The sequence below is a fragment of the Myotis lucifugus genome, unplaced genomic scaffold, assembly GCF_000147115.1.
Source record: "Myotis lucifugus unplaced genomic scaffold, Myoluc2.0 scaffold_507, whole genome shotgun sequence".
NCBI lineage: Eukaryota > Metazoa > Chordata > Mammalia > Chiroptera > Vespertilionidae > Myotis > Myotis lucifugus.
The window spans coordinates 314375-328573 of NW_005871555.1; the positions used below are offsets into that span (position 1 = coordinate 314375).

The 14199-nt window shown below is 51.5% G+C and overlaps 1 protein-coding gene across 3 annotated transcripts in view; it reads right to left on the reverse strand.

Moving 5' to 3' along the window:
* Window positions 1-5689: 5689 nt before the first annotated feature.
* Window positions 5690-14199, reverse strand: part of LOC102430795 (natural killer cell receptor 2B4-like) — a 13518-nt gene continuing 5008 nt past the window's right edge. Inside the window, exons 2-6 of one of the 3 annotated variants that reach the window (XM_023745006.1) lie at window positions 10428-10778; window positions 10078-10359; window positions 8281-8385; window positions 7895-7962; window positions 5690-5873 (exon numbers count right to left, since the gene is read on the reverse strand). In XM_023745006.1, coding sequence (XP_023600774.1) covers window positions 5835-5873; window positions 7895-7962; window positions 8281-8385; window positions 10078-10359; window positions 10428-10778 — 845 coding nt within the window. In that variant the 3' untranslated portion in view covers window positions 5690-5834. Of the gene's footprint in view, window positions 5874-7654; window positions 7963-8280; window positions 8386-10077; window positions 10360-10427; window positions 10779-11950; window positions 13067-14199 lie in introns of those variants that run through there. The other 2 variants (XM_023745005.1, XM_023745004.1) reach the window with 2 other exon arrangements.

The following is a 14199-nucleotide window of genomic DNA, read 5'->3' on the forward strand; positions in this document are numbered from 1 at the left end:
TGATAGGGGGGAGCTCCACAACCCCCTGATCGCCCTGCGGCTCTGTGTGTGACAGGGTGCGGCGCCCCAACCCCCCCCATGGGCCTGCTCTGAGCCCAACCAGGGGCTGCACCTAGGGATTGGGCCTGCCCTCTGCCACCCGGGAGCAGGCCTAAGCCAGCAGGTAATTATCTCCCGAGGGGTCCCAGACTGCGAGAGGGCACAGGCCGGGCTGAGAGACCCCCTCTCCCCGCCCCCCCAGTGCACAAATTTTTGTGCACCGGGCCTCTAGTTATTTACATAAGTATCTAAGGAATTAAGTGAACTAAGGTGTGGATGATGCTTCAGCTACCATTACCTAAATTAACTGGGTGATTTCTAGATTAACTGGGTGGTTCACAGCCCTGACCTTTGTTAGGACTTCAAAGGTTACTAGCTTTTGGGGGTCTCTGTCTATACTCAGCTAGTGAAGACAATAAATGGACTCCGGCACCCTTCTCAGCAGCCCTCCTACTCATCGCGGCCCAGAGTGCGTGGGGGTTCCGCAGGGATGCAGAGGTGCCCTTATTGCTCCCCTTCTACTCTGACCAACTGCCAGTGATGGTAGGGCATGGGCCTGATGCTCCAGCACCAGCCATTTTCAGAGCTCCCAAGCAGGATACCAGGCTTTTCCCGTGGCACTCTTATTGGCTTCAAGTCTTCAGAGTCCAGGCAGGTCTCTTTAAAACATGATACTCCAGTCAAAGTTTTCGGTTAATAAAACCACTATTAGGAACCAGTCTTATTGAATCTATGCAAAGAAATGTATTGCCAGGATTTATTAAGTATTGCCAAATTTCGGAGGAATTATATAAGGAGAAAAATATACTGACCCGGTTTAAAATTTTCTGATTTTCCTTGTCAGTCCTTTTCATGGACTCTTCAGAGTAATATATCTTCAAATGGCAAAAATAAATTTACAATGTGTCTATATTCAAAATAGATAGTTACAGCTGTTCCTGTAGAAGGCCTCCCCCTTACTTGACTTGTTCTCTTGGAATGGACTAAGGAAGCTTTATTTTTTATAGGGTCTCATATGTCACAGGACCTCACAGGGTCTGTAATTCCTGTAACAGAGGGCTAGTACTCACCACCTCACTACTTCCCTCTGTTCCAAACAGGCCTTCCCCAGTTTCCTACAGTTGAGGTTTGTGCCACCCCTGACATGGGCATGGTCATACAGGCCTGCAAGACAGTATACAGGCTGCCAACTGTCTCTCAATAGAGACCAAAACCTGATGGGTATTCTTCTTTGCCCAGTCGGGCACCTGCCCTTTTGACAACTGCATTCAAATCTGTAAGAGAATTAAGGTTAATGCAACATATCAACATAAGGAGGTACAATATGGGCACTGTGGCTACTTCTGGCAGCCAAATTTTCTGCTACCATACATGACACATGGTAGGGCTATACAAACATCTTAGGGAGGTGACTAAAGTCTATTCTTGACCTTCCCACACAAGGCAAAATTGTCCTTGTCTTTCTGGAGCCATGTCCATGAAGATGCAGTCACATCTCAGTCTATTATACAGTTTTCTGCAGGCCACTGTCAGGGCTGTGGGTTGTGGCCAGTTCTTCTTTCTAGCCACAAACACAGTCTGTCCAATTTCTCTAAAATGTATTCTGGCATGGGAGAAAGTTGTTTTGCTGTACACAGGCAGCTTAACCCCTCTATAACTGGGCTTGGACCTCTGCCTAGCAAACTGCAGTCTATAAGTTCAATATGCAACCTCCAGTCCTCCTAACCCAACGAGGTCTCGGCCAGTCTCTGAGTCAGACTCCTCCTCTCTTGGAGAATTTCAAAGTCCTGATGGCTCCTGGGTCCAGAGAGAGTGTCTTTCTTTTGCCCTTTTGTTAACCCTGTTTATTAGTTATAGGGCCCTGCTATCTTTGTCTTCCCACCAGTCCCCTTTGTGGCAGAGCAGCGACCAGGCCTCTCCCAAGGGAGTGCACTGGAAGGGGATATCAGCCCCTCCTCTTCCAGCTGCAACAGGTACTGAACCCTTTCAGTACATTTGCAAACAGGGAGCTTTCACTAGCTCTGTCTACAGCTTTCATAGATCTCTGGCTTGCTGCTCTATTCCTGGGGCTGCAGGAAGGCTAGTAGCAGTCACTGGCTTTTGTTTTAACTACTCTGGCCAGCAAGCCAAAGGCCCAAGTCTTGTATTGCTTGTTGTAAAACACTCATTACTCACTGGGCAGCAGTGGGGCAGCTCTAGTATCAGCTAAAATTCTGCTGTCCCCCGCTTTTCTCACTGCTGCTTCTTCTTTCAGGGCCACTGGCAGTTCAGGCATCCAGCCCCCTTCTTTGACCTGACTCTGGGAGCTGAGTCTGCCTAGCAACCAGTTCTAAATCACCAGTGTGGAGGCAGACTTCAGCTCCGTTTCTCCTCCACTTGGCTCCTGGGAGTTTATTTTTGTTTTGTTTTTTAATGTATTAGAATTCTTTATTCTTAGAAACCTCAATTCTTTAATGATTACCAAAAGTGAACAGTCAGAATTTTAGATTAATATTTATGAACACATTTTAAATGTACTTTTACTTTCAAGAAAATATACCTAGACCTTCTGTGATAAAACTAAGAACAGGTAAATTGAAACTTGTCTAGTACAAACTGCTATATTTTTCCTTATGTAATTTCAAGTATATTGTATCGGTCTAATTTAGTATTGGAAGGGTTAAAAAGAATAAACCAGGGCAGAAAAAGATTAATTGTGCTCACAGAAAACTTGCGACCTTGAATCTAACAAAGTTCTGATAAGGAACCTGGTGGTAGGCTACGGACCAGACCCCTACGCCTGCAGAGTGGTCTGCAGCCAGTAAAATCAACAAAAACTATCTCTCCCTGCTTCATAATTAACTGCTGACAACCCCATACCCCCTCTCTGCATTAACTATTTACTCTGTCCTGAAAGAAGGCAAATGGCCTGAGATCCTGTATATTTAGGCTTTTACATTTAAGGATACTTTCTCTTTGTAACAGTTGCTTTCCCTTATAGATTTTTCCTCTTTAAGCCCTAGAGGATCTTAAATCCTCATCCTTTACAACTCTTGATCTCTCGACCAATCCCCCTGTCCCCCAGTCCAGTTGTTTGTCTCCCTTTCCTATTGTGAGTCAGAGGAAGACAATTCCTACAGAGGGGAGTTTCAGAGAAAACCACAGACTGCCGCTGTAGCAGTCCTACCTCCCCGAGGCTGGGGTCCGACCTGTGGAGAAAAATGACTCTTAGTCGGCCTGGAAAGATAGCGGATGAGGATAAGGGTGTGTAGGGAGATTTCTTGCAGACTGAAAGCTCTGGATGGCCTCCTGAAAGAAAAGATCTTTAATCCAGTTACAGATGCTGTCAGAATCAGGATGAGGGAGGAAGGGAAAGACCAGGTTATGTCCTCTATGAGGATCCTAGTAAATAACTGAAAACGACAAGTCAAACAAAACACACAACCATGAAGACAACAGATCGCACAAGACACACAACCAGGGTTAACGGGGTCCATAGACAGTTAATAATAACTTCAGCCTTAGTTCCGCCTCAGGTGACTCATGTTGGACTATGATGTCACAGGCAGGGACAGGGCCTGCAAATTTCTCTGCCCTGCAGAGCTGTAAGCCCTGCCCCTGGAAGTCTCCGTCCACCAAAAGAGATAAGAAAACCATAAATAACAAGTTCTTTGTTCTTTGAAATTTACTACTTTGTTAATTTGCTAAGCAAATAGTTAACTTGAAAAGACTTTTCTCTTGCTTTTCTTTACAAGCAATCTCAGAACCAAGCAATCTTAGAACCTAGCCAGCCTTTGTATTAGCCTTTAAGTCTACCCCAGAACTTCAAAATTTCAATTTAATACAGCAAATTTACAAATCAGAGCAAACTGAAACCCTTACTTATACAAACAGACAGAAATTTTTATTAGCTAAGTGGGCTAATTCCCTCTCTGACGGAGAGAAAAAGACTCTGAGAAAAATAAATCTTGCAGCTGCTAGAGACTTTTGCAGGCCATCACGGGTCCAGCCCAAATGTTTAGCCTGACGAGTCAACAGAAATGCAGAATAAATCAAAGTAGCTTTCGCTTCACACAGACCAGTTAATGAGCAGCCCAGACAGACAAACACCCGTACTCACACTCTCTCAGTAGACTAGCCCAACTGGAGCTGAGCAGATAAACGAAACAATGTCCAACTCCCCAGATGGATGTGGGGGCACTCCTGGCACCCATGCCCCAGAACAGAATTCTCGACCAACGTTTTGGTGAGAACCTACTGGAGGAGTTAAGACTGCATCTAGTCCCCCTTCTTGGTAGCAATTGGCTAGTCCCACACAAACAAACAGCAAAGTGAACTCGTAATTCCTTAATCGAATCTGAATCCACTCACCTCCGGAGTCCCACATTTATATACCAGACAGCCCAAGTTTTTACTTCTACCAGATATTTAACCAGAGTTTAAACAATCCACCTAATTCCTGATTAATTTGCCTGAGGAAGTCCTTGACTTTCAGGGAGGTGATAAAGCTCCCCCTTCCACTCAGTTGGAGTGGGCCTGACTGACTGGGGCCCCTACCTTACCAATTCTGTCCACAGGTCCAGAGGTGTCCATCCACTCTCTCCAGATGCCGGCTGGGTCCTGGGCTGAGGTCCAGGGGCGCCTGGAGTCCCCCAGTTCAATTCTGCTAAATCAGCAGAGCGACGCCTCCTGGAGGCCTGTCTGGCTCCCCCAGTCCTCAAACTCCGTCCACAGCAGAGGCCAAAAGGTCACATGTGGGTTGGTTTTCCCGGAATGTCAGGGAACCAATAATGTTACAGAAAAACCGGAGAAGAACCAAGCAACGCTTAGAGAGATGGAGTTACATTTATTACGCGCGGGCCCAGAGGAAACTGTCTCTCAAATTCTGGGTGAAATCACACAGGAAGTTTCCTGTATTTATACTATCTTACCCTCTTGGTCTCCCCAATATGGGGTTTTTCCGGTTCCCTTTGCAAGTTCTTAAAGGGTCCTATGTGCTGGCACTTTGAGACCTCAAACAAAGGCTTGGCCTGACGCTAGCACTGATAACTTCGTCTGGGGAAGGTTTAATGGCCTCTCTGAAATGGGAGTAGTCTTATTTTGCTTATTATTTAAGCCAGCAAGTGAAAGGGCGAGGGCTACGCCCTCCATCTTGCCCCGAATCCTCCATTTTTGGGCAGCAGCCATGTGCTCCTTGTATAAGGAAGCCCAAGCCTCTGCTAGCCACACCTAGGATTTCTTTAAACTAACCAATGACAATCAAGGGAAGTGCAAGCCATAGACACAACCACATCCTGTGTAACAAGACCCAGACTTGTGCTTGGCCAATCAGCAGGGCCCACGGTCCTCTCTCCTCCCCTTACTCCACCCCCCCTATAAAACCCCTCTCCCCACAAAGCTCGCTCACTCTCTGCCTCTTGCCGCTGCGTCGGCGAGTGTGGTAGACGGGGATCCCGAGCTAGCTCGAATAAAGACTCTTATGCTTTTGCATCGGACTCGGCTGGCTCCCTGGTGGACTCTTGGGGATCCTGAAATCTGGGCATAACACAAGCATACAAAAGCCAGAAATAGCAGGGTTAAAATTTCAAACAGCAGTTTTTATATAAGATGGATGCTTCGTTTTAATGGCTGTTAAAAATCATTTTCAAAACTAAATATAGTCCATCAACAAACTCCCAGACTAGGAACTATTATGTAGACTCATATGGTGTCATCCGTTGCACTGATTCCCAAAACAGACACTGGGTCCTAACACAGGGGAGGCCAGCAGTGGCCCCTGGATTATACAGAAAAGTTCTCCAGCTCCTGGTGTTGAGTCAAGCAGCGTGTTGAGCTCTGGGTTGTATCTTTCCAACCTGCAGAAGAAACAAAGTTCAGACACTCCTACTAGGAGATCCCCATAACAACTCTGTGGGGTATGAATTGTTAACCCCATTTTACAGATTAAGAAAATGAAGCTCAGAATGACTGACTGAAGTACAGGAGGGGCTTGAATCCAATTCTTTTGGTGCCAGGTCTAGTGTTTTTAACCACACCATGCTTCCTCCTGACTCCCCCTAGATTGCCTGGGGCCACACAGTGTCCTCTGCAACTCTGGACTGTCCAGGTGGCTTTAATGTGGAGCTGCTGTCAAAATGCCAGGAAGCACAGCAGGCACCCAGCCTCCCCGCCCTTGGGACCAATGGCAACATTATTATTGGGCCACAGGTGGACGCTTGGGTGCAGGAGGAGGCTAAAGGGGAAAGAGTGGGGTGCTCTCCGTGCCTTACTTTCTATGGGTACAAATGGGAAGTAGGATACCTACTTCACACATTCCGTGGGATTAAATGAGCTCATTCGTATGAAGCCACTGGCAGGCCACCTGCAGCATCCCACCCTTAATCAATGTTGAGACCCTGCTTTCCATTCCCTAAGTGGTCCATGCTCAAGGGTACCTCTGTTCAGTCTTCACCCTAGAAGCAGCGAAGATCACCTGTATTCTAGAATGACTCTCAATTACTTGCTAACTTTAGAAAATCATTCAGACTTGCTAATCCTCCCTTCTCTGATCTCCCCACCCCCACAAACACACTTGGAAGGAAGAGGTGTCCATTGTAGGGTTCACAGCTGGGGAACTAGCCTGCAGATGGCCCTAATTTGAAACTCAATCTCCCCAGTAAGAGTCAAATCCCAACCCATGATATGACCTTGTGTTAGACCCTCACTCTGCTTGGGCCTCAGTTTCTTCACCTCTAAATGAGGATTTGGATTAGAATCTGCCTAAAATCCCTACAGATCTGAGACTCTGTGGATGACGTTTTCACAAGTGCACAACTTCCCAGACATGCTACAGGCACTAAGCCCATTCAGAATCTTACCCCTTCATAGATGGAAGCGTCCCCAGGAAGGCCCAGCGGGGCCCCGTGGGGGTGGAGGTTGAGGCCTTTACCGAACCTTGGAGACAGCGGGGACGAGGCCACGAAGGACAAACCCCTGGCTCAGAAGCACAGGAAAGGCCCTGAATCCAATTTTTTACTTCTAAATCCTCATCTTCCCCAATATTCTCCTCCATTTTCCTAATCTAAAGTGACCTTTACTGAGTAGGGCCTCCGTGGCTGTGGGCATTTGCATTTGCTGTGACTGCACTAGGGTTCGGCTCTGAAGGGAGAGGCACAGACAAGGCCCCACAGCGCCTGAGGGAGGCTGTCTCTGTTCTGGTGGTTGCAGGAGGCCCCACACATGACTTCCTGCTTCGCTGCCCCAAGCCAAGCCCCAGGAACGGTGGTGGGAGGAGGGTCCTTCCTGTCCCTCCTTTCCCACCGGATAGTTCAGCGAGCACTGCGTCCCGGCCTGTCCCCACAGCCTGTCCTGCAGCCCCTCCGAGCGCCGCCCGGCTCACCGCTCGGGGCTGCCCTCTCCCAGCACCTCGGCCAGGCACAGCCTCTTCTTCCCAAGCGTCTGAGCCAGGACAAGACTGACCCGCCAGCATCCTCCCCGCCGGGCAATGACCAAGGGCCCCCAAAAGGAAACGTGGACTTACAGGGGCAGGAGAATTTGTGTCCGACGCAACAGACAAGGTTGCACCCGCCCTGTGCCTGAGCCCAGCCTCAGGAAAGAGGGCACCAGGGGGCCACCAGGGAGCAGAGGCAGCCTCCGCCTGGGTCCCCATCCTGGCTCAGCAGGTTCCGTTCTGCACCCAAATGCCCTTCGGCCTCATTTCATCGTCTCACCCAGTTTTCTCTCCACCCAGGGCCAGAGCTAGGATGCTGAGGGGGGCAGAGATGGGGCCTGAGGCCACTCTGAGGCGGCAGCGGGCTCTCTGGCCCCTGCTCAGCAGGGCCATCCTCCCAGGGCACTTCCAGAGGGAAGGAGGGAACCCCAGCCCTCGGGGCCACACCTGGCCGCTCCTGCCTGGCAGGCGGTTGACATCTTCATAAACTGTCAGCGATTCCTCTGGGCCGGGCTCTGTGTGGAGGGAAGCAAAGAGCAGAGCTGCAGAGTCCTCCTGGCGAACCGGGCCAGGCGCCTGCTCCCGCATCCCACCCTCGTCCCAGGTGGCGAGACCTTGAGGAAGGTTCTAGAGGGGAGGATGGCTCGAGCTCGTCCCAGGAGACTCAGGGAGCTCAGGGCAGCACCCGCCTGACAGTTTCCCCAAACCAGCCCCAGCCAGTGAAGCTGCCGTTAGGGATCAGACGGGGCACATCGGGGCCCAGGAGCGAGACCTGGGAGCAGCCCGGTGCGGGGAGGCGGGCCAGGCAGCGTGTCCTAGGACCCTCCACTTACCTGCCGGCTTCCTCCCCCTTCTCCACACACAGACGCCGGTGAGGGTGCCAAGCAGCGTGAGTTTGAGAACCACGATGATCGTCAAGAGGGGCAGGAGGCCGAGCTCTGAGGGAGACAAGACATGGGCGTGAGGACTCACCTTCTCCCTCCCTGCCCGCCTGCTGCAGTGGCTGCTCCACCCCCACTCGCTGGGGTGGCTGCTCTCACACCCTGTGCATTCAGGTCACAGGTGTCTCCCTGCTCAACTGGAAGGCCGCCCAGTGACACTAAGAGCAGGGGACATAGGGCCAGATGCGAACGCTACGCTCTGTGCCCTTGGCAAGCTCCTTAGCCTCTCTGGGCCTGTTTTCTCACTTTCAGGAAGGAGTCAGTGTATCCACACAGCAAGTTAACAGCATCTGACAGATGCCAAGCTCAGTAACTTTTACACAGGAACATTCCTTTGTTTTAACTCAACAAACATGTCTGCTCTGGGCCAGGCCACCTCCGTCCCGCCTTCTGCGACCTTTGCCCTTCCTGCGTGGACTTCTGCGTCAGGGCCTGTCACACACGCAGCCGCAGCCGCAGACGAGGTAAGTGCCACGAGCGAGCAGCGCAGGGAAAGGAGGGAAGTGCCCCAGATGCTGCTGGCGAGGCTCCTCGCAGACATCACCCCACTTCCCTGAGCAGCAGCTCTGCCAGGTGTTTAGTAGGAGCTTCCCATTGTGCCCGGGAGACTGTCTGCGACTCAGAGAGGTGATGACCTGCCTGAGGTCACAGAGCTTGTGAGTGACCCGGCCTGGCTGACGCCACACGCTGCCTGCCGGAAGCCAATTCCAGCATGACAGCAGGGCTGAATCACCTGGAGTGGCGAGGGCATTTCCCCAAACCTGGAAAGGAAGCATTAAATTGATTGCTTGCTGCCAGGCAGCTCAGGACATCTTAATCTACATGTTATTGCCTCCTACTGGCCAAACACCTGAACAGCCGTAGGCGATTCTTCCAATCTGACAATGGACTCTGTATATGAAACCCTGACCCTTTGAAGTGTATATCTCTGCCTCGCCTCAGGACAATTTGTGTTAATAAAAAACATGGGGTCCTGAGACGAGGAGATCTTAGTTTCTTTAGCTGGGCTCCTCTGACCCCCAAATGCCTTTCAAAATTATGCTTCGTCTCTGGACTCTTGATTAAGTTACACACAGCCCTTCTCCAGATTGCTGAACCTTCTAGATGCCGGAACAAGAGCCCCGGCCCCGCGCTTCAGTTGCTTGTTTCCCTTTGCTGTGAGAGCTTATTTTGTTGTCCCTATTTGGCTATAAGGTCTTTAAAGACAGGGGCTGCAGGTGGTTGCTGCCCATGCTGACACACAGTAGGTCTTCTTTATCTAAGAAAAAGTGGTGCAAAGTGGGCTCCGGGTAACTCTCGGAGAAGCACAGCAATGAGCAGTGCCTCCGCCAGGTGCGCGTCTGATGCTGCCACGACCCAAGGCTGCTCTGGGACCACAGGGCTTAGGGAGGTACCCCCTGAGAGGAGGAAGCAGGTCCCCGACAGCCTCAGAAGAAAACAACTCACAGCCAGGCTGGGCTGTCACTCACCAGACAACGAGGCATTTCCTATGGAAGGAAGATGCTGTCTTCCAGGAGGTTCTTGATGGGGACAAAATTCCTCCCAGCCTCAGACCGGCCTGGCTGCCCAGGACCTGTGTGCCTAGAGGCCAGGACCCTGGGGAAGGGCTCCAGGCCCAGGGGTGTCCTCCTGAGCCTGGCGATGGCCCAGCACCCTCCGCCCTGTCCCAGCCCCAAGCGCTGCACTCACTCTGGGGGGCGCTCCCACAGCCCTGGCCGAGCTGGAGGCTCTGGTGCGCCCAGCTGACGGGGTTGCTGACGTTGCAGGTGTATATGTGCCAGCCGTTGGCATCGATCTGCTCCTCCAGTCGGAAGGGGCTCCTGGGCGTCGGGATCCACTCGCCCCCTCGGTACCAGGTGTAGGTCACATCACCACCTCCGGAGGCCGAGCAGTTCAGGGTCACTCGGCACTTCCCACTGCCCAGGGCCGCCGTCTGCTCCAGCAGCTGCAGCTCGGGCTTCCCCACAGGGTCTGGAAGCAGAGGTTCTGATCAGGAAGGCGCTTCAAGCACCAGCCTGCGCGCCGGGAGGGGCACTCACCCAACACGGACACGTGGAAGCGGTGGGTCCTGACGGTGCTGTTCTCAAGGGTGACCTCCAAGGAGTAGGTGCCGCTGTCGTCGGGCTGAGCGGCCTTGAGGAGGAGCCTTAACTCCTTGATGCTAAAATTGAGCCTATTGTAGTCACTGGCATTCCGATGCGAATGATGCAGCCTAGAATCATTCTTCCAAGTGAACAGCACACGAGGGCTTGGGTTTGAGCACAGCTGTACCTTCCAGTCAAAAGACCTCACCGCTGTCGGGGTGTGGCCGGGCCCTAAGCAGAAAGCCGTGCCCGAAGGTCTCACCACAGGTCCATCCGGAGACAGGGGTGCTGGGCAAGAGGAAGCAGCTGCGAGCAGGAAGGGCGCCAGGCTCAGCATGGGGACAGCTGGACGCGACTTCCCTTGAGCTACGAGGGGCCCGAGTCTGAACCTGAGAGCACACATCCTCATTGGCGCCCCTCCTCCCCGAGCTCGGAAGGCGCCAACAGCCCCTCATGAGAGTGAACATTTCGAGTTCTCACCATGGTGCAGGCAGGTGGTAAACGCTCTACATGTGCTAACCATGGCACTTCACAGTGGCCCTACAAGGTCCTCATCCCCATCTTACTAGCGAGGAAACAGATTTAGAAAGAACCTAAAAGTCACGACCCCTAATTATTCAGTGAGAAAAATGAGCTTGCAACCCAGTCAATTTCGCTTTAAACAGTGGTTCTCAACCTGTGAGTTGCGACCCCTTTGGGGGTCGAACGACCCTTTCACAGGGGTCGCCTAAGACTATCAGAAAACACATATATCATTACATATTGTTTTTGTGATTAATCACTATGCTTTAATTATGTTCAATTTGTAACAATGAAATTGGGGGCCACCACAACATGAGGAACTGTATTAAAGGGTCGCGGCATTAGGAAGGTTGAGAACCACTGCATTAGAAGGTGACTTGTAATATATTTTTATTGATTTCAGAGAGGAAGGGAGAGAGAGATAGAAACATCCATGATGAGCAAGAATCATTGGTCGTCTGCCTTCTGCCCGCCCCTTACTGGGTGTGGAGCCTGCAACGCAGGCATGTGCCCCTGTTCTGCAGGCCAACACTCTATCCACTGAGCCAAACCAGCCAGGGCTGGAGGGTGAATTCTTAACTACAACGCTCTTCAGAGGTCCTCAAACTTTTTAAACCGGGGGCCAGTTCACTGTCCCTCAGACATTCCACACATGCGCACTGCGGGCCCGGGACGAGTCGGCTGCTAAGCAGGACAGGCAGAGGCAGCAAAAACACCCGGCGGGTCGGATAAATGATTTCGGCGGGCCGCATGTGGCCTGCGGGCCGCAGTTTGAGGATCCCTGCTCTAAATAAAATCCTATCTGATGTGATGTCCCCCTGCAGCACTGAGGTGACCATTGGTGGCCAGCGGTGACCACTACACGTTCTGAAGAGTCAGACCAAGTAAGAGGAACACTCCACACTGAATTCCCAGCGCCCTCCTCTGCCCTCCCATAGAGCTGGGCTCCTACCCACCCTGGAGAACTTGGCGCAACAAACTGGTCATTCTTTATTCATGTTTCCCAGGTTTTCAGTCACTAGAAGCTCTCCACAGTATTGCTCCGTAGAAACACAATTGAAAGGCAAGAAGAAAAATACATTGCCTGGTCCCTCCCAGCACCTCCTGCCCGGTCCCTCCCTCCCAGGCCTCCTGCCTGGTTTGGGGTGGGAGCTGTTGCACAGGACGGTGCCCCTGCCCTCGCAGAGCAGCCAGCGTGGCAGGGAAGAGAAGGGGCTGACCCTGTGGTCATTTGGGGCAGGAGAGTTGCACGGCATCGCCAATGGGGCGGGAAAACCAGCCTGTCTGGGTGGGCTGGGGAAGGTCAAAGAGAATTTGGAGGAGATTAGGAGATGGGATATTGATACAAACAGATCTGTTAAAATGAGGCCATTGAGACAGAGCGATGGGGGGAGGGGTTTGGATGTCCACATGTGTTATAAGCACACTCACTCAGCCACACCTTCACCCCAGCATTCCCGCCAGACACTGACCAAATAAGTAAAGGGCTTGGCTGGACCACATGGCCGTCTCCGTGGTCCTCAGACTCTTACACCTGAGAGCAGGCCAGCCGTCCAAGGCCCAGGGAATGGAAAGTCATGAGTAAGCCTACAGAAAGGGCCTCGGGCGCTCCGTCCGCACTGTCCCCACTGGAGCCAGAGCCCCGAGGAGCCCGGACCTCCTCCGGTGTAAGCACGTTCCTGACCCCAGAATCCGGGATCTGGGACCAGATCCTACTTTTAATTCCACAGCATCCGCTTAGTGCCTGAGGAAGTCATCACCTAAGGAACTTTAATTCTGATCATGGCAGACCAGGTAGACACATGCTAACCAATGCTCTCACTAAGAATAACTAAGAAAAAATGGGTGAAATGTAAGAGCATGTTGTTAAAGGCATCAGAAAGCTAATAAAATGGTGAAAAAAATTTTTATAAGAAAGCGTTTTTGGGTTTTAGATGGTAAGACACGCTCTGGCATAGCTTTCTTTGTTTAAAAAAATATATATATTTTATTGATTTCAGAGAGGAAGGGAGAGGGAGAGAGAGCTAGAAACATCAATGATGAGAGAGAAACATTGATTGGCTGCCTCCTGCACGCCCCCACCCCCCCGGGACCAAGCCCGAAACTGGGCATGTGCCCTTGGCTGGAATTGAACCCAGGACCCTTCAGTCCGCAGGCCGATGCTCTATCCACTGAGCCACACCAGCCAGGGCAAAAAAAAAACAAAACAAAACAAAAACGGTGAAATATTAAGGGCCAGGATGGGAAAGAAGGAAATTCAGAGGGTTAGCGGTTTTCCGTTGCTCCCTGGAGGCATCTTCTGATTCCATAAAAGCAGCTGACAGGCTGAGCAGCTCAACAGAGTTTACAATCAACTCAAGGAACCAAGAGCGCACGGAGCTCAGGGGCCGCCCTCAGAAAGGAGGTGCAGGTGCCTCACCCCCAGGCTCGGGGTTGGTGCCAGGAATACCTACACACTGAGAATTAAGAGTGAACAAGAACCCCCGCCGGATAGCGGCACCCCCTCACCCCAAGGTTGTGGGTTCGATCCCCAGTCAACCAATGAATGCATCACTAAGTGGAGCAGCAGACTGGTTTCTCTCTCTCTTTCCCTGCCTCTCTCTCTCCCTAAAAATGAGTGAGTAAAAACATTTTTAAAGAGGGAACAAGAACCCGACCAGCTCTCACAGACTCAAACCCAGGCTGGAATCTGTGCACCCTGACGTGGATCACAGTGCTCCAGAATCTCCTATTTCCAACCCGGCTGGCTACTCGAGGCAGCTAGAAGTTATTCCTGGAGGAAAATGCCATAAACCAGAGCATTAAATTACTTCTAGATGTTTTCCTATATGATGCCCAAAATGAAACAAAACAAACAAAAGAAACGGGCCCAACAAGCGGAAACACATCCAACATCGAAAGAAAACAGCCACAGAGACAGGCCCAGGGGCCTCTGGGTAAGGGAGGAATCAGCTGTAACTTTAAAGTAATGATGTTTCTCAGGTTCAGGGAACGAAAGGGTAAGTTTGAGAACTTCAGCATGAACTACTGTGGCAGATGCAGACGGCCGTTCCCTTGGCATCACACAGAAACCCTCCTTTGCAGATGCTTCCGAAACTGGACCTTTTTAAGCCGATTTTAGAGAGGGAGGGCGAGGGAGACAGAACCGCCCCGGCCGAGAAGCCCGACGCTCCCGGCTGGGGATGCCCGGGGACGTGCCCTGGCT